The sequence below is a fragment of the Falco rusticolus genome, chromosome 8 (assembly GCF_015220075.1).
Source record: "Falco rusticolus isolate bFalRus1 chromosome 8, bFalRus1.pri, whole genome shotgun sequence".
NCBI classification, from domain to species: Eukaryota; Metazoa; Chordata; class Aves; order Falconiformes; family Falconidae; genus Falco; species Falco rusticolus.
In genome coordinates, this window is record NC_051194.1 from 16410080 (window position 1) to 16425843 (window position 15764).

General features: G+C 39.1%; 1 protein-coding gene across 3 annotated transcripts in view; it reads left to right on the top strand.

The window, feature by feature from the left end:
• TENM2 (teneurin transmembrane protein 2) overlaps positions 1 to 15764 on the top strand; it is a 698113-nt gene that overhangs the window by 455000 nt on the left and 227349 nt on the right. For all 3 annotated transcript variants that reach the window (XM_037398907.1, XM_037398909.1, XM_037398910.1), the window contains exon 6: positions 2898 to 3107. In XM_037398907.1, the coding sequence (XP_037254804.1) occupies positions 2898 to 3107 (210 nt within the window). The remainder of the gene's footprint in view (positions 1 to 2897; positions 3108 to 15764) is intronic.

Below are 15764 nucleotides of genomic sequence, written 5' to 3' on the forward strand. Positions count from 1 at the left end.
TAGTTACCCTTTAGATTCATTTCCTAAGGCAACAAAGCTTAATAGTGTCTCTTTCTGTTCCTCTTCAGTAATTTTGCAACTCACTTCCCACCAAATTTTATAAAATGTTGGGTGTCTTAAGATACTCTGTGTGTTCCAGGGGCTGGGGTGGAGAGCCATCCAGCGAGAAGTTGCTCTACCAGAGCTCGGCTACTGTAGACTGAAAGGCTGTACTGGGAGTTTAGCGTTTAGTAGATGCCAAAAATCAACTTGACAGAAAGATCAAGAATGCCTAAACCACAAGAAAAGTTTTAATCGTATTTGACAGTTTATTAGGAAATCTAACCACAGGACAGATTAGCAATAGGTTCTGTGGCTCACAGACATCTATGTTTTTCAATTAACATGTGCTCATGGACAAATCTTCCTCAGGAGCCAACTTCCCACCAAAACGATGCAACGTTTCAACAACTTGATACCTCTGTTTCCTCTAAGCTACAAACAGAGCTGTAGTAATTAGACATTTTGCATTGTCTTCAGGGATTTGGGCTGTATTATTGCATGAAGGTAACAATGTGATTACTTTCCTGGCAAAAGAATTTGTGGTTTTTTACATTTCTCAGTGTATTCTGCAAAGATGTACCTAATTTTCCCTGAAATACCCTAACCAGTTTACACAGAGGGGAAAAATCTTTTTCCCTGCATCTCATAACCTCACATGGCCACCATTTTTATAATATGCTAATGTATTTCCATATGATACTGTAAAAACAGATTTTGAATTTATAAAGCTTTTTTTTTTAACTTCTTAATGTTGAAGCAGAGCCAGAATATGTGAAAATTAAATACACACAGTGGGCACAGTGTCACATTCCTGTCTGAGCTGTGTCAAACCTCAGCCTTTCTGCGTGTTTCCAACACATTGCAAAGAAATAACTACAAACTGGTTTTGCTCAGTCACCTCCCTTGAATGTTTAGGGTATTCACCGTAGTATTTCGTAACAATAGCATAATCATGAAGAATGACAGTAACTATTCCTGTCATCAGTATTAGAACTATTTCCTTGTAAATGCAAGTCCACAATGAAAATATTCAATGCATATTGAATTTTCTCTAGCATAAAAGATGGTAAATGGGGGTTACTACGGAGCAGCTTACACCCATTTCTGTCATATGATAACTGGGTCATTTAGTCTAATCATCAATGTATTATCCAGTGTTAAAAATATAATAAAAAATAAGCATAATAGTCACTTGGCTATCTCCAGGTATTTATTTTATTTCAAACTTTTTGAAGGTAAGAAAGTAGTTCATGCTATTTGCAGTGAAAGTTGGTTTTTTTATTTATAATCTATCCATACCTCTGGTTGATTGCTGCTCCCTAAATATAATTTATATGTGATGGCTAGGATTTTTTAATTTTCTTGATTTTCTTCCCCACCCCCACCCCCCACCCCCCCCAGGCCCCTGTTTTGGAATTTGTTGTGTGACTCTAGAAGATTACCTATGGTATAAGCCTTGGTATCATTCATATAAAGTGAGGGGTTCTTGATTCCAAAAATGAAGGTGAAGCATATGAGAAAGCTAGTGTGTATTTGCTCTGCTACTTTTCTTTAAGAATGATGGAAATAGGGATGCACCACTTTATGTGATTTTGTTGTGGTTTAACATTTATAGCTAGCATGCAGCAGATCTCTCTATGCCTCACAGACTTTGGAAGTATATCAGAGGTCATATTTTCCTATGTATAAATTATTCATGAACAGTTCCACCAATGCACCATATAAACTTGCAGAGATCAGAATGCATGTTTCTCTTCTTCCTCGCATCCCTATATCTGGTCATATTCAAAGAGGCAATGCAAAAAAATAACCCAGAAACCCCCAAACCGCAAACCTGTCTTCATCTGTGTGCATTTGATGGAATGGATTGATATCAAGTTATGAGAGGAAGGTTCACAAAATCAAAGAATAAATAAGTATCAACATTTTATTTTTCTTGGCTTGATGCCACTAGTTTAGTTGACCAGAAATAAGTTGTTGCAGTGGGCTGAGGTATGTTATACGCAATAAAGATTGGGTGTCAGAGTTGAAATTAATCTGTCTGGTAAGCTAGGCAGGAAATTCTGCCCTTACAGTACCAGTGCAGAAAGAAATGGGAGTGAAAGGTCAGGAAAGTTTAGAGTTTTCAGACCAGATTCCAGCTTAGCTCGTCTCTACAAATTGAATAATTCCATTTCACTTCTCTGGTCTCTTATGTGTCAAATTGGTGGGCTTTGGAAAGAACTACAACACAGGAAGAACTTAGCTTGGAGGTAGCCTTCATATGGTTTGTGTTCTGTGCCTCTGATACACTCCTGTACTGGAACAATTTCACTGGTTTAAAAAAAATTTATAAAATAAAATTTGAACACTACCATTATTTTAAGAGATGATTACAGACATGTGTGTGTTGTAATTCCAGGAATCAACTCATTATACTCCCCTTTTTCCCTGGTCTTATTTAGCCCCCAAAACCCCTATTTCTGTGAAAATCCTGCCAGTAAAATCCATAGCTGATGCGCTTGCATTTTGCAGCAACTGGGTGTGCAGCTCTGGGCCTTCCAGCGCTGGCTGTGCGTGTGGGTGCCCGCGCTGCCCGTGGGTGCGCAGGCACGCTCTGGCACCCAGCGCCTCTTCACCAGGGGAGGTACAAGCTGATGCTGTGGAGGGATTTTTGGAACGAGTTCATACCATAGCTGCTCGCAATGCCTTGAATATGATACAAAGGGACAGGTTCATACCGGTGGAGAGATTTTGTGGCTCCACGCAGCACTTATCCTACGTAACGATGGGTGGTTACAGTGCAATTACTTGGCTGTTTGGGGTTTTTCATTACATTCATTGCTGATCTTTGATCCCTGTGTCCTCTTTCCCAGGTCGTCCCATTCCACCTACATCCTCGTCTAGTCTTCTCCCATCTGCTCAGCTGCCCAGTTCTCATAATCCTCCACCAGTTAGCTGCCAGATGCCATTGCTAGACAGCAATACGTCCCATCAAATCATGGACACCAATCCTGATGAGGAGTTCTCTCCTAATTCATATCTGCTAAGAGCGTGTTCAGGGCCACAGCAGGCTTCCAGCAGTGGTAAGAAAATTGCAAACATACGGAGTTTGTTTGTGACATGTTTGTGCCAGTCTTATGAATTTTTTTTTTTTTTTTTTTTTGCAAATGTGTTCTTCCATCACCACAAAATTGAGAGCATTGACGGGAACAGGGCAAACAAAAAACCTTGCTGTTATGTCTCACAGAACATTTTTTGGAAACACCATACATCATATATGTTTTTCCTTTGTTTCACTATAAGAGAGCTTTTTGGTTTTAGGGGTGGTTTTAGCAATGTAAAAATATTATTGAATTCTTGTCATCAGAGGGACTTATTTTTCAAAGTAGGTTTTCTGCTTCTTGATGCACCTTTTAAGAGAGGTGCACGCACAATGGTTCTGCATAGGCTAGTCCACTAATGTGTCATATAAGAGATGAGGTTCTGTATCTAAAAACGTGTGTTGCTTCTGCCATTCTGTGTCTGTTCTTGTTTCATAATCTGTCTGATTCTCTACTCCCAATGTCACATTTAACTAAGATACTTCTATTTCTCAGCAAATTAATTCTTGTCTTTCAGGCCAGTGTTTTAAAACATTTGCAGCTTTGCTATCAGTCATATAATCTGTAGTGCTTAGGGTGTTCTTTCTTTTCTATTTTTTTTTAATTTTTAATTATCAGATGCTGACTTTTCATTATGACAGCCAAAAATTGAGGAATGAAGATGCAATGCCTTTTTAGAAATACGGGCAAAACAAAAGAAAGTTATTACAGCTCCTTACTTTTTGCCTTTTTTTTTTTTTTTAACATCGATATCTGTTGTGCAATTCTTGTCTATTTAACGAAACACTACAAGTTTGTATTGTATATGCAGTTTCTGATCTGCTCAGGGTCACTCCTGTAACATTACGCATCTGGACAGTACTGGAGATGCTATGTGGTGTGGAACTTTTGGCCTTGGTGCGTGCGTACGGTACACTGGAACGGTGCCCTTTAAACAGTGCCTGGTGGTGTGTGTGTGGGGGGGTCAGACAGCGAGCAGAAGCTGAAACATAACACTCAGAGTGGATATAAAGGAAAACTTTTTCCCTAAGCATTGGATTGAAACAGGTTGCCCAGGGAGCCTGTGCAGTCTCTGACCTTGGAGCTTTTCAAGAACAGGTTGGTTAAAACCCTGAGCTGCTTGGCCTGACCTTGGAGCTGCCCTTGCTTGGCAGGAGGCTGGGCTAGGGACCTCCTGGGGTTCCTTCCATCCTAAATCATCCTCTAACCCTATGGTCCATTACTATATTAAAATATAATTACACAAAGAAGTAATAATTCAGGGACTGAGCATGCTTCCTTGCTACTTGAGGTTTGCGGGTGGAAAATTATTATACCAGTTTTGAGGAGTTTTTTTAACAGGTTCAGGGGTGTCTGAGGAGCTGCAGACCTCAACATCTGTAATGGGCAACTCAGCAGAAAAGGTAGAACTAGAGGCAGGGAGCAGATACAATCTATCTGTGATGGGTTGCTATAGCTTCTGTAAGGGTTGTCCTGCCTTAGAAACATTTAAAGAGTTCCTTGAAGAGGTCAGCCATTTCTGAATAAGGGTGATGTAGTTGATGAAGGGTCTTTGTATTTTCAAGGGTCTCAGCAAAATCCGTCACTAAGTGCTGTCAAGGAAACTAAAACATGCGGTAAGAGAGAAGGTCCCTGCAAGGGGGTAGTTATTTGAATGACAGTAAACAGAAATTGGAGCTCCCCAGTGCATTTTCAGGAAACATGGAGATTTTTGGAGAAGATGGTGAGCTGGTAGGTAAGAAAGGGAGCTGGTGGCAGGGTGCTAGGGATGAGATCAGTCTGTGGAGGATCACAAAAGGACCTTGTGAGTCCAAGTAACAGGGCAATAAAATGGCAGAGGAAATTCAATGCAGAGAAATGTTAAGGTGGGATATTAATGGAAGCAGCAGCTGTGGTTCACTGGTTAGTGATGGACCATTACCAGTCAGGAGTGAGTTGCTGGGGCGTGCATGCTTCGTCTCGGAACTCAGGAGCAGGTGAGTATTGGCAGCTGAAGAGAGGAATAAACAGAGAACATTTTCTAAAGGATGTGGTAGATCAAACAGTTTACAAGGGTTTGAAGAGGAGTGGGAAAAGTAAATGGGAGAGAGATGCAATGGGAGAGGGTTGCTAAGTAGAAGAAAATCAAGGTCAGGGAATGTGAACTAAAAAAAGAGACTTGGAGGATACTTGAATACTTGGTACTTGGTATTTATAGCCGCTGTTGGAGGCTGAGTGAACCAGCATGGCTTTTCTTATGAAGCCAGATGAAGGAAGGTGCAGTAAAACATCTCAAAATTTGATAGAACTTTTGTGTTTCATTTAAAATAATTATCACTGTTTCCTTAAAAGCTTTGTTTTTCACACCTGTCACTGTGGACTGACCCAAGGAACCTTTTTGACATGCTTATGACCTGAGGAAGCTTTTTGGCATGCTCAGATATGCTTTTCTTTGTTTATAAATAGCTGATTTGTTTATTCTGTATTTCAACATTTTTTACACCAAATACTCCATTTCCTTCTTTAATAAACAGGCATATAATATCTAATGACTTCTAATTTTCAGGGTATAAGAAGCAGCTGTGTCTTTTCTTGATTTTTTTTTTTTTTTTTTTTTTGCCATATACATATGCATAATTGTTTGATTGTCACTGAGAGTGTCCTATAGCATGAGCTCTTCTGGACTTAATACAGCCTCTGGAAACTCATAAGCATTTTTTAGTGATGTCTTTTTTTTTTTCCTGTAGTTCTCACAATTTTTCCTTTAGAGTGTTCATAAGTCTATACTACAAATAGTGACATAAAACATAAATTGGAAAAGCTCACCCTTTTTTTGTGGCTCATCCTTATTCTTGAAAGATTTTCAGAGTAGCTTTGACCATCCACATGATATGGAAAGGTAAACTATGCTTTGGGTTTGGGTTTTTTTTTTTTTTTAATTATTTTAATATTTTTTTTCCAAAATCTATTTTAGTTTCTATGGAAACTTAGTAAAATACATCTGGACATTTGGGAGAGAGTAAATAAATTTAAATATTTTGTTTAAATTTGGGGTTGGGTGATAAAGGAAGATTTGAAGATACTTGGACTGCAGGCTTAGATTCCAGATAATCTTTGATCGTTGATGAATCCTCGCTAGCACTTTCTAGGTGGTTCTTTAAACATTTGTATCAGTTTTCAAAGTACATGGTGAAAATGAAATATTTGCACAAGTCTTGTACTGATTACATATAAGTGTCCTCTTGTTTGTCTGATTGTACACTTATGCTTGCTTCAACCTCTACAATTACAGGATAGCTCCTCAACGAGTTTAAGATGAGTCTTCTTGGATATGAGGTGATAGTCATCCACATGTACTGCCCTGTGCCCTTCACGATAGCCATTCTTGATATATCTGGAAAACTCATTTGCCTAAAAAAATTACCTAATCAAATCTTCCAACAAATGAACAATCTATTGTTGATTTTATGAAGGCCTTTAATCTACAATAAATCTTTGTTAGAACTCATCAGAGCTACCAGTTTGAGAGAAATGTGATTATAGCACTCTTAAAATGACATTACATCATCAGGGTGATTGGTTTATCATTTGGAGAAGCGACATCAATCATAACTAGCATAACCACACAGTAAATGAATTCAACCTTTCTGCTGCAGAACAATGACACAATAATTGCTCAAAATCAGACTTAAAATGAAATCAGAAAATGCGCTTTCTTTAAATATGATGTTAACCTAATGGAATATATTATTAAAAATCATGTTTGAGGAAATTCTATGTAATTAAAAATATGTGAAAATGTATTCCTTTTTTCTCTCATTAGAACCTGATTTCAGTTGCAGAATCATTTTCTATGCAACAGATATTATGCTGTTTTTAATTGAACTCCCATCACTTACATTCCTCTGCTTGTATTTCTTAATATAATATGCAGCACAATTATATGTGATGAAGGACAAGAGGTTTTTGAAATCTGGTGCACCTGCTGATAGTATTTTGAAAACCACAAATATTATAGAAGGAAATGAAACCTTTTATCCATTAAAAGTTAGTGGATTATTTTTTTTCCCCCTTTTAAAAGAAGGTCAGTTCCTGTGACACTATTTTCTGGTGTGGTTTCTTAACAGCTAACAGTAGGAACGGGTTTATTTCTTTTCCCTGTATACATTGTATGTATTTTCTTTCTGATAATATAAGGTGACTCATCTTGTTGGAATGCCATTTTAATGCTTCAATCATGATACAATGTAACAGGCTGTTTTTCAGTCTTGCATAGAAAAAAAGATAAGGGGCTTTGTTGACAGCACCTTTGCCTTTGCTTTTTTATATAGGTTTTATTCCTATTAAACCAAATTTTGGAATCCCATCAGAAAAACTGTTTGTGGTTTTGGGTTTCAACTTCAGTAAACCCCCTAGGATATATGTATTCACACAATAGTTTGTGATATAATGCATCCATAATTGGATACATTCATCATCTTCAGCCATTCTAACAATGAGAAAGTAGATGCGGAATGATTTTTTGGAGTATTTTGATTTTGGGAAAATTCTGATCTGTGGATTAGATATTGTCATGATTCCCAAGAAATTACTGAAGTTTAACTGAAAGGGCGATCGTGCCCAGATTTTCAGAGTTGATGTGTCTTTTTGGCTCAGAGACAGTGATGCAAAGCATTTGGCTCAATGTAACAATATTTGCTCACAGAGTAGTTTGGACACTGCTTAGAAGACAGGGTTTGCTTTGATTTTTTTCACAAGCAGTTGTTGGCAGCGAGGGGAGAGGAGTGGAGAAATAGGTTGGCTTGAATGAGTAATTGTTGTTGTTGTTCAAAGTTGTCCATGAGAGCTGAAATGAAGAATAAGACTCCTTATGCTTATGACCCTGGTTTGTGGTAGTAATTATGCAGTAATATTTTGTAAAATATAAATATTCATTATATTCAGGATAAATATCTAGAAGGATCTCCTGCGTTCAACAGATACTACTTGTGTATAGGATTTCATTATTATTAATGTATAATTACCACCAGCGCCTTGCAGTTTAACCCAGTATGTATTTTTTTCTGAAAGAAGCGAGAATTTTCATTAATGCACTGCAGCTGGAGGCCTTATTTTAGATCCTCTGCTGGGAGTGCTTCGAAGTGTGTGTTTTATAACCCGTGACAGTCTAACAGGTATTTCCAGTTTCTAGTCTGAAATGCAAACCTGTACAGAGGATAGTAACCTTTAAGAAATAAATCAATCCTATAGAAAAATAATTACATCTCCTTCAGATGTTAGGTATCACCCCCTACTGAGTGGAGAAAGTAGTTTCTGTATCTGCCAACTGATAGAAAACGAAGTAGCAGCAACAGAATTCTAGAATCCATAGCATTTATTATTTTTTTTTCTTCCTCATAAAGGATTGACTTCAGCTTACTTAAGAGACTAAATAAAAGAGTTTGGATATCTCAGTAGGTAGCACCTTCATCTTATTGCCAGAAAAACATGGGTTTAAACTGTAGATAACAAACCTAGGCATGCATAGCTGGCCCAGCATGATACCCCGTTGCTGGAGGAACTGTTCCCCAATTAACCAGGCTCAATACAGAGCATTAAACACTCTGATGGGAGTTCACGAAGTTCAACAAAGGGAGACTGGAAAGTCCTGCCCCAGGGGAGGACTAACCCCGTAGCAGTCCCTGCTGGAGCTGACCAGCTGGCAGCAGCTATGCAGGAGCGAACCTGGGGGTCCTGGGGACACAGGCTGGCATGACCCAGCAGTGTGCCCTGGGGACAAGGCGGCCAGCAGCCCTGGGCTGTGTGCAGGTGAAGGGGCACCATCCTTTGCTCTGCACTGGTGAGATACGTTTGGGGTGCTGGGTCCAGTGCTAGGCTCGCCAGTACGAGACGTGGACTTACTGGAGCATGTCCAGGGAAAGGCCACTAAGGCAGTCAAGGGCTTGGAGCATCTAATGTCCTGGGAGAGGCTGAGAGCTGGGGCTGTTCAGCCTGAAGGAGTTGAAGCTCAGGGGGAGCTTAGCCCAGTGGGGAAGAGTAAGGACAAGGGAGACAGGCTCTTCTCAGTGGTGTCCGCTGACAGAACAAGAAGCAATGGGCTTAAGTTGAAATACAGAAAAACCAGTTTAAACATGAGAAGAAACTCTTTTTACCATGAAGGAGATCAAGTATTGGAACGGTTTGCTCAGAAAGGCTGTAAAGTCGGCATCCTTGGGAAATACTTAAAACTACCCACTGTGACGGCTTCAGCAGAGAGTGGCTTTCAGAGGTGTGGGAGACCTGCAGGTTCTTCATGGGGCACAAGGCTGGCCAGGACTTGGTGAGAAGGTTTATGTTAGCTCCTTGTGCAGCCCCAGCGGAAGGTACAGGTCACTCCATTCCAAACTCAACACTCTCAGAAGTTTTGTAGTTTCCCAGTATTGGCCCTTATGATAGTGAGATTTAATTCTGCTCAGATCCAAAACAACTTTCCTGTGGTGGACTCTTAAGTCCATGGGCATTATTTTTCAATCCACTCTGTACAGTGGCATCAGGCTTGTCTTGCTCATGTACTGTTATTACAGGTAGTAGAGGTCTTGCCCGTGTACTTGCACAGAAAATGAGCATAGAATACTTGATCAATATTTATTTATCATTTTACAAAAAGATTTTTTCATTTGGAAGTCCTTGTTCTAAACTGTTTCATTGGAATTGAAATCTTCCTCACCTTGCCAATATTATAATTGGGGCAGGGAGAGGGGATGCTCTTTTACTCTGGTGTTTGTTTACTTTTGGTTTTGTTTGTTTTGGTCTCTGCACATCATGCAGGGAGGAACAGTAATCAGTAAGAAAAGTTTTGGCCTTCTCTACCTTTACTTTTCTGCCCGAACCGCTGTATGCATTTGTTAAGATTTAAGCAGCACATCTTTCTGAAAGCTCTTTCAGATGAAGTTGTGCTTAAATCAGCAACAGTTAAAAGCAGTTAAGGTTCCAGGGTTCATTTTTCTACATTATTTTGTATGCTTTCTAATATCCGCCTTTGAAAGGCGGCCCTGTATTACATCTGTGTGTACAATTATGGTGAGGAACAGCACTTCCTATTCAATATATTCAAAGGGAAATAGCATAAACAGCTTTTTTTTTTTTTTTTCTAATGTCATTTTACAACAGTGCCAGAAAGAGTAGCAGATTGATCATTTTAATTTTTATTTCCAAATTAAAAGTATATTATGTGTGTTTCTTTCTGGGTCCATGTCGTCGTCGTTGTTGACAATTTCAGTGCTATAGATTATTTTCTATCTTGGCACCCATGGCTGTTATGCACTGCCCCAGCAACAGACAAAAGCAACGTTAATTTGAAGAATTCTATCCTTACTGTTTAATGTGGCTGAAGAGCATGAACAGTGCTATTATTTCTTAGACTTCTCTTCAGCAGATGTCCAATCGCCAATATAGATTCCTCTATTACAGCAGATAAGATTGAATTGAAACTAAACCCTGTTGGTTTCTAGTGTTGATGATACAAAGACTGGCCTAACGTTGAGATTTTAAACAATGGTCTCTTTCTACACGTAGTGTTTTAAACAGTGTGTGTGTTTAGCAGCGAGGGCTTCAAAGAGCTTGTTTTGTTTTGTTTTGTTTCCAATTTGGTTTTAATACTTAAATTCTTAAAATCCTTAATGGCCAGTCACATCCTAATTCTATTGCATCTCTTGAGCACTAGGTCTAATTTTAAAGCTTTGGACCCAAGTTAGAAATGGAGGGAACAGCATGAGCTATGTGTTTCCATTGAAACTGAAGGGTGTACTTTTCCTTAAGTATTAGCTCCATGTTGCTGCAACTATTACTGATATTATTGCTGATGATGATCTCTGCAGCCTATGTTGATAATGCCAGCAGATGTCTGAATTTCAGCCAGAAGACGTGATTCTAGATAGTAAGATACTGCAGAAACATTGTATTTATAATTTTATGAACTCATAATCGTAACAAAAACCCTCAAACAGAAGGTTCTGTGGTATTAAAAATGATAATGTATTACAAAAAGCTATGGAATTGAGAACAGTTTCTATTTCTGTTGCTTCTGTATTTTTCTTAAGCTCACCATGGTTTTGAAAGCTGGGGAGACTTTTCTACAGCTGTTTTCACATAATTTTAGTGTAAAGCTTGTACATGTGTTGAAGAGAGAGGCTCTGTAGCAATAAAAGCAGCACAGCAAAGCAGCTGCATTACTGACTTTCAAAGGGTCCATTTCTCCAGCACGTTACTCTACTGTTTTCTGATGGCTCCCATAGTTGGGAAACAACTTAGTAGTTTTTTCTCATTACCGATCTTATCTTGTCTCCTAGCAGCTAGCTGGAGATCACCAATAAATGCCATGCTTTTGATGCTTAGACTAGCTACTGTTGCTTTATGCCATTGTGCCAAGAAAATGGGTGCCTAGACTTGACACCTTGCTTGAAAACTGAAAGGCACTGGGGTCTTTACAGCTGTAAGCAGAAAACCTTTTTTTTTTCATATGCTGAGTCCAGTTGTTCTTTGTGTGTAGGCAAGCCTAAAATTGTTCTTGATAATGCTATCTGCTGTAAGTCATGACGTGTGGAAAGAATTTCTCAGAATTTCTCTATTAATTCTATTTTTTGATAAAAGTTTTTAATCTTCTGAACCACATCTCCTATTTCATTGTCAATGACATAGTCCTAACAACTTCCATAGTTAATTCTGCTGCTGTTTGTATGGAGCATTTAGAAAACATTTCATGTTTTTAACTGTCACCAACACAATTTGGTAGTGAAGAATCAAGCGTATGTAAGCCATATGTGCTTCACGGACTATAAAATAGAGAACCTAATATTTAGCATTTGGGGTTTTTTTCAGATATCTTTGCAGTATTTGTACACAGGAAATTCTCTGGGTTGTTTGGTTGGTTGGTTTTGTAATAGCAAAAAGCTCAGTGTCTTCATTCTCTCTCTCTCTAAATCCAAGTAAGTGTTGTTGCAAACACTTGAAGGCAAGGAGACACTTTTCATCTGAGTCAGTATCTTGTCTGAGAGATTTCCTGATTTTGATAAAACAAAACCATACACTTCTGCTTTATTTAAATGATAAATTCTGCATTTATCTAGTGCTTAATTATTATTCCTGGTTATATAATTACCTGAATAAAGTTAAGGTTACATAAAGCCTGTTTCTAATACGTTTATAAATATTAGCAACTTATCAAACAAATCTGTTAATAAATCTCATCTATTGATCACATGAGCATCTCTACAAACTGAATTTATTTTCATATAAAGCATAAGTCAATCAATAGAAATTAGGACTTTTTTTCCTTTAGAAGGTGTCCAGTCTTATTCTAAAAACTAAAGGAGATGGAGAACTCACCACATCGCTGGAGAAACTGCTAAGTGGATATTAATTATTCTCACTGCTATTTTTTTACCCCATTCATGCTTGACTCTTTGCCTGACAGTTCTCCCATGCATGTGTTTTGTTATCCCTTCAGCAGAAACAGAAAGAAATCTGAACTATGTCATTTTACTCTGAATATTTTTCCCTTTCTGTTTACCTGCAGCAGCCCTATTGCCCTATGGGATTCTGTACACTAAAAGTGTTTGCACATACAGCTTTATTGATGAAACCCTCCACTGAAAACACAGCTCATCCAAGCAAAATATTCTTTCCTGTTACTTCCTAATCCAATTCCTGAAAAGCATTAAGTTATGTGAAGAGGACTTCTTTGCTTGCATCACTGGATCTTCTGCTGGGTTTTGCTGATGCATGCTTTTGTAGACCAGGATTTTATCTTATGATTTCAACTTTAGCAACCCTGTGCAGCTGCTTTTACAGTGCAAATGTAATAAAAGCATGTGGTTTCTCCACTAAACAGCTGCTTTATTTTGATGCAGTTTTACAAACTCCTGTAGAAGGAGCATGATGGAGGTGCATGCCATGGAGTTTACGCTGGGAGGCTGAGCAAATGTTCAGAGGCTTTGATGTTGTGGGATGCATTCAGAGCTGAGCATGGCATTTCAGCTTCGTTCTGCCTGTGGTGATGCTCTCTACTTGCATCATGTCTGTCCTGACACCTTGCCTGTGTATAGCTGACACTACGCCACTCCAAGGACTGAGGAACAGAAGGAGTTTGAGTGCAAGGTTTGAACTGACCAGTTCCTTTGTTGGTTGTGTTTCCTAAGTTGTTTGTAATAATTACATACTGCAAGTACAGATGAGGGGTTATTTTTTCTCACATAAGCTAATCAACCAAACAGTATTGCCGCCTTTATTACATTACAAATATACGCAATTTATTTTTCTGCCAGATTCTTGCACAGAAAAAACTGAAGGCTTCGAATATTTGTGGAAGTTAATTGCCTGAGTAAATGCTTGGTTTTTCACATAACTAGGCATCAAGGCATAAAGGGAATCCTGTTCCATTTTGCCAGCTCCCCAAATGCTTCCACAGCTCAATCTGTGGCATTCACATGTGAATTTCATCTCACTCTGTATCATTTGTTTGGTTTCTGTGTTTTCTTCCAGTCTGTGGCGATGCTGCACTTGCTCCCAGTTCCCTAGGTTGCTTTTATTGCAGTGACCTTTTTCATCTACTTAGGGTGCTATTTGTCATTCAGCTGTCCTTCGGTCCCTGCCTCACCCCACCAAGGTATTGCCTGACTTGGCACTCCTTTACAATAGTTCCCTTCTATTTAATGCATTTGTGTTGGATATCATAGGGCTGTAACAGTGTGATTTTTCAGTAATGGAGCTTTTGTTTCCTTTTATTCAGGTCGGATCTAATGATTTGTGAAAAAAATAACTAAATGCATACATACAAGCAGAAACGTAACAGTATCTTTATGATTGTAGTGATATCTGGTACTTATCTTGGCTCTTACAAAAACCTAGTAAATTAAAAGGAAAGAGAGTTGGTGACTTAGTATGGAAGTTCTGTTGTTTTGAAAAGGCTCCTTGTCCTTGATGCTTTGTTAATTTAGGAACAATAACTAAAACACCAGAAAAGGAGAACAACTGTTTATAAATGATGAAAAGCAATGTGTGGGTATAGAAGCCTATATATACGAAACCCCTAAAAACTGGGGTCTCTTACTTTGCTGCCAGATCTTTCAAAACCTGCCAAAGAGAGACTGGTTGACTGAACTGCCAACTACCACGCCCCAAAAGTTCATTTTTAATAGCAGGTAAGTTCAGTGCTCAGTACTGAGTCTCATACTCCCTAAGAAAAAGGTTTATGACCTTGTTATTTTGAAAGTTCCTTCTTGGTCTTGAATCTCCAAACCTGCGAGCTGGTTGTTGGGTTTTGTAGTTTAACCACAGTCAGCAACTAAGCACCACACAGCCACTCACTCGCGGCCCCCACCCCGGGAGGGGGACAGAATCGGTGTGGTAAAAGTGAGAAAGATAAAGAGACTTTAATAGGACAGAGCAAGAAGAAAATAATAATAATGGTAATAATAATGATCATCATCATAATAAAAGAATTGGAATATGCAAAGCAAGTGGTGCACAATGCAATTGCTCACCACCTGCTGAGCGATGCCCAGCCAGCCCCTGAGCAGCAGCCCCCAGCCGGCTTTACTAAGCTTTCCCTCTCGTTTAGACGCTGAGCATGATGTCATGTGGTCTGGGATGTCCCTTGGGTCAGCCGGGGTCAGCTATCCCTGCTGTGTCCCCTCCCAGCCTCTTGTGCGCCGCCCCCCCCCCCCCCCCCCCCGCCTCCTCGCTGGCAGGGCAGGGTGACAAGATGATAAGTCCCTGACTTGATGCTAAGTGGTGCTTACTCTAATTAAAACCATCAGAATGTTATTGTCATAATTCTCATTCTCAATCCAGAATGCAGCATGGTACCAGCTACTGGGAAGAACTCTATCCCAGCTGAAACCGGGACACTAGTATATAATAAAATGGAAAGTCACAACTGCAAGTTCACATGATTTGCAATCTGAACTTTAATGCTGCACACTGAATTAATTAAATCTGTAATGTGTAGGCCATGGTAATTGTTCTGAGTTCTACAACTCACTTCTGCTGGAATCAGTGGGAATTTTGCACACCAAACACCAGGCTGACTCCTCAGCTATGTAATGAAGTGTGAAAAGTTCTGCCTAACAAAACACAGCGTTTGAGTATTTTTGTTAATATTTATTCCCACAAACAGGTGGATAATTGTTTCACTTGACACAAATCTGTCCATTATAGGGACTAGGAAACATGAAAAGGTGTAAAATCTTTGTAAGTTTTCGAGCTCCAGATTTCTGAGAACATAATTTACAAAGTCAAGAGAAGGGAGTTTGGGGAGCTGGAGCTCCAGTGGTGAATGATGGCTCTGAATTACTCTATCAAGTGCTGAGAATGAGGACTGGAACTGGGGTAGTTTGGAAGGGCATGTGAATCCTTAGAGACTCTGCAATACAAGTTTCATCAGCTCCTGGCACCTTCGTTTCCAGTGTCGCTGAAAACTTGCTACAAAAGCAAAAAACAGTAATGTGGAGGCCAAAAAAATAATAATAATAATAAAGGCACTTGGTGAAGCTTATGTGGAATGAAAGAAGAAACTTGGACATTTTTAGAAACTTGGACTTTTTCAATTTGCAATTTGGTTAGGAAGAGCAATATGAATTACTCTAAATCTTGAACAAAATATGCGGTAGGGTTTTTTTCGTT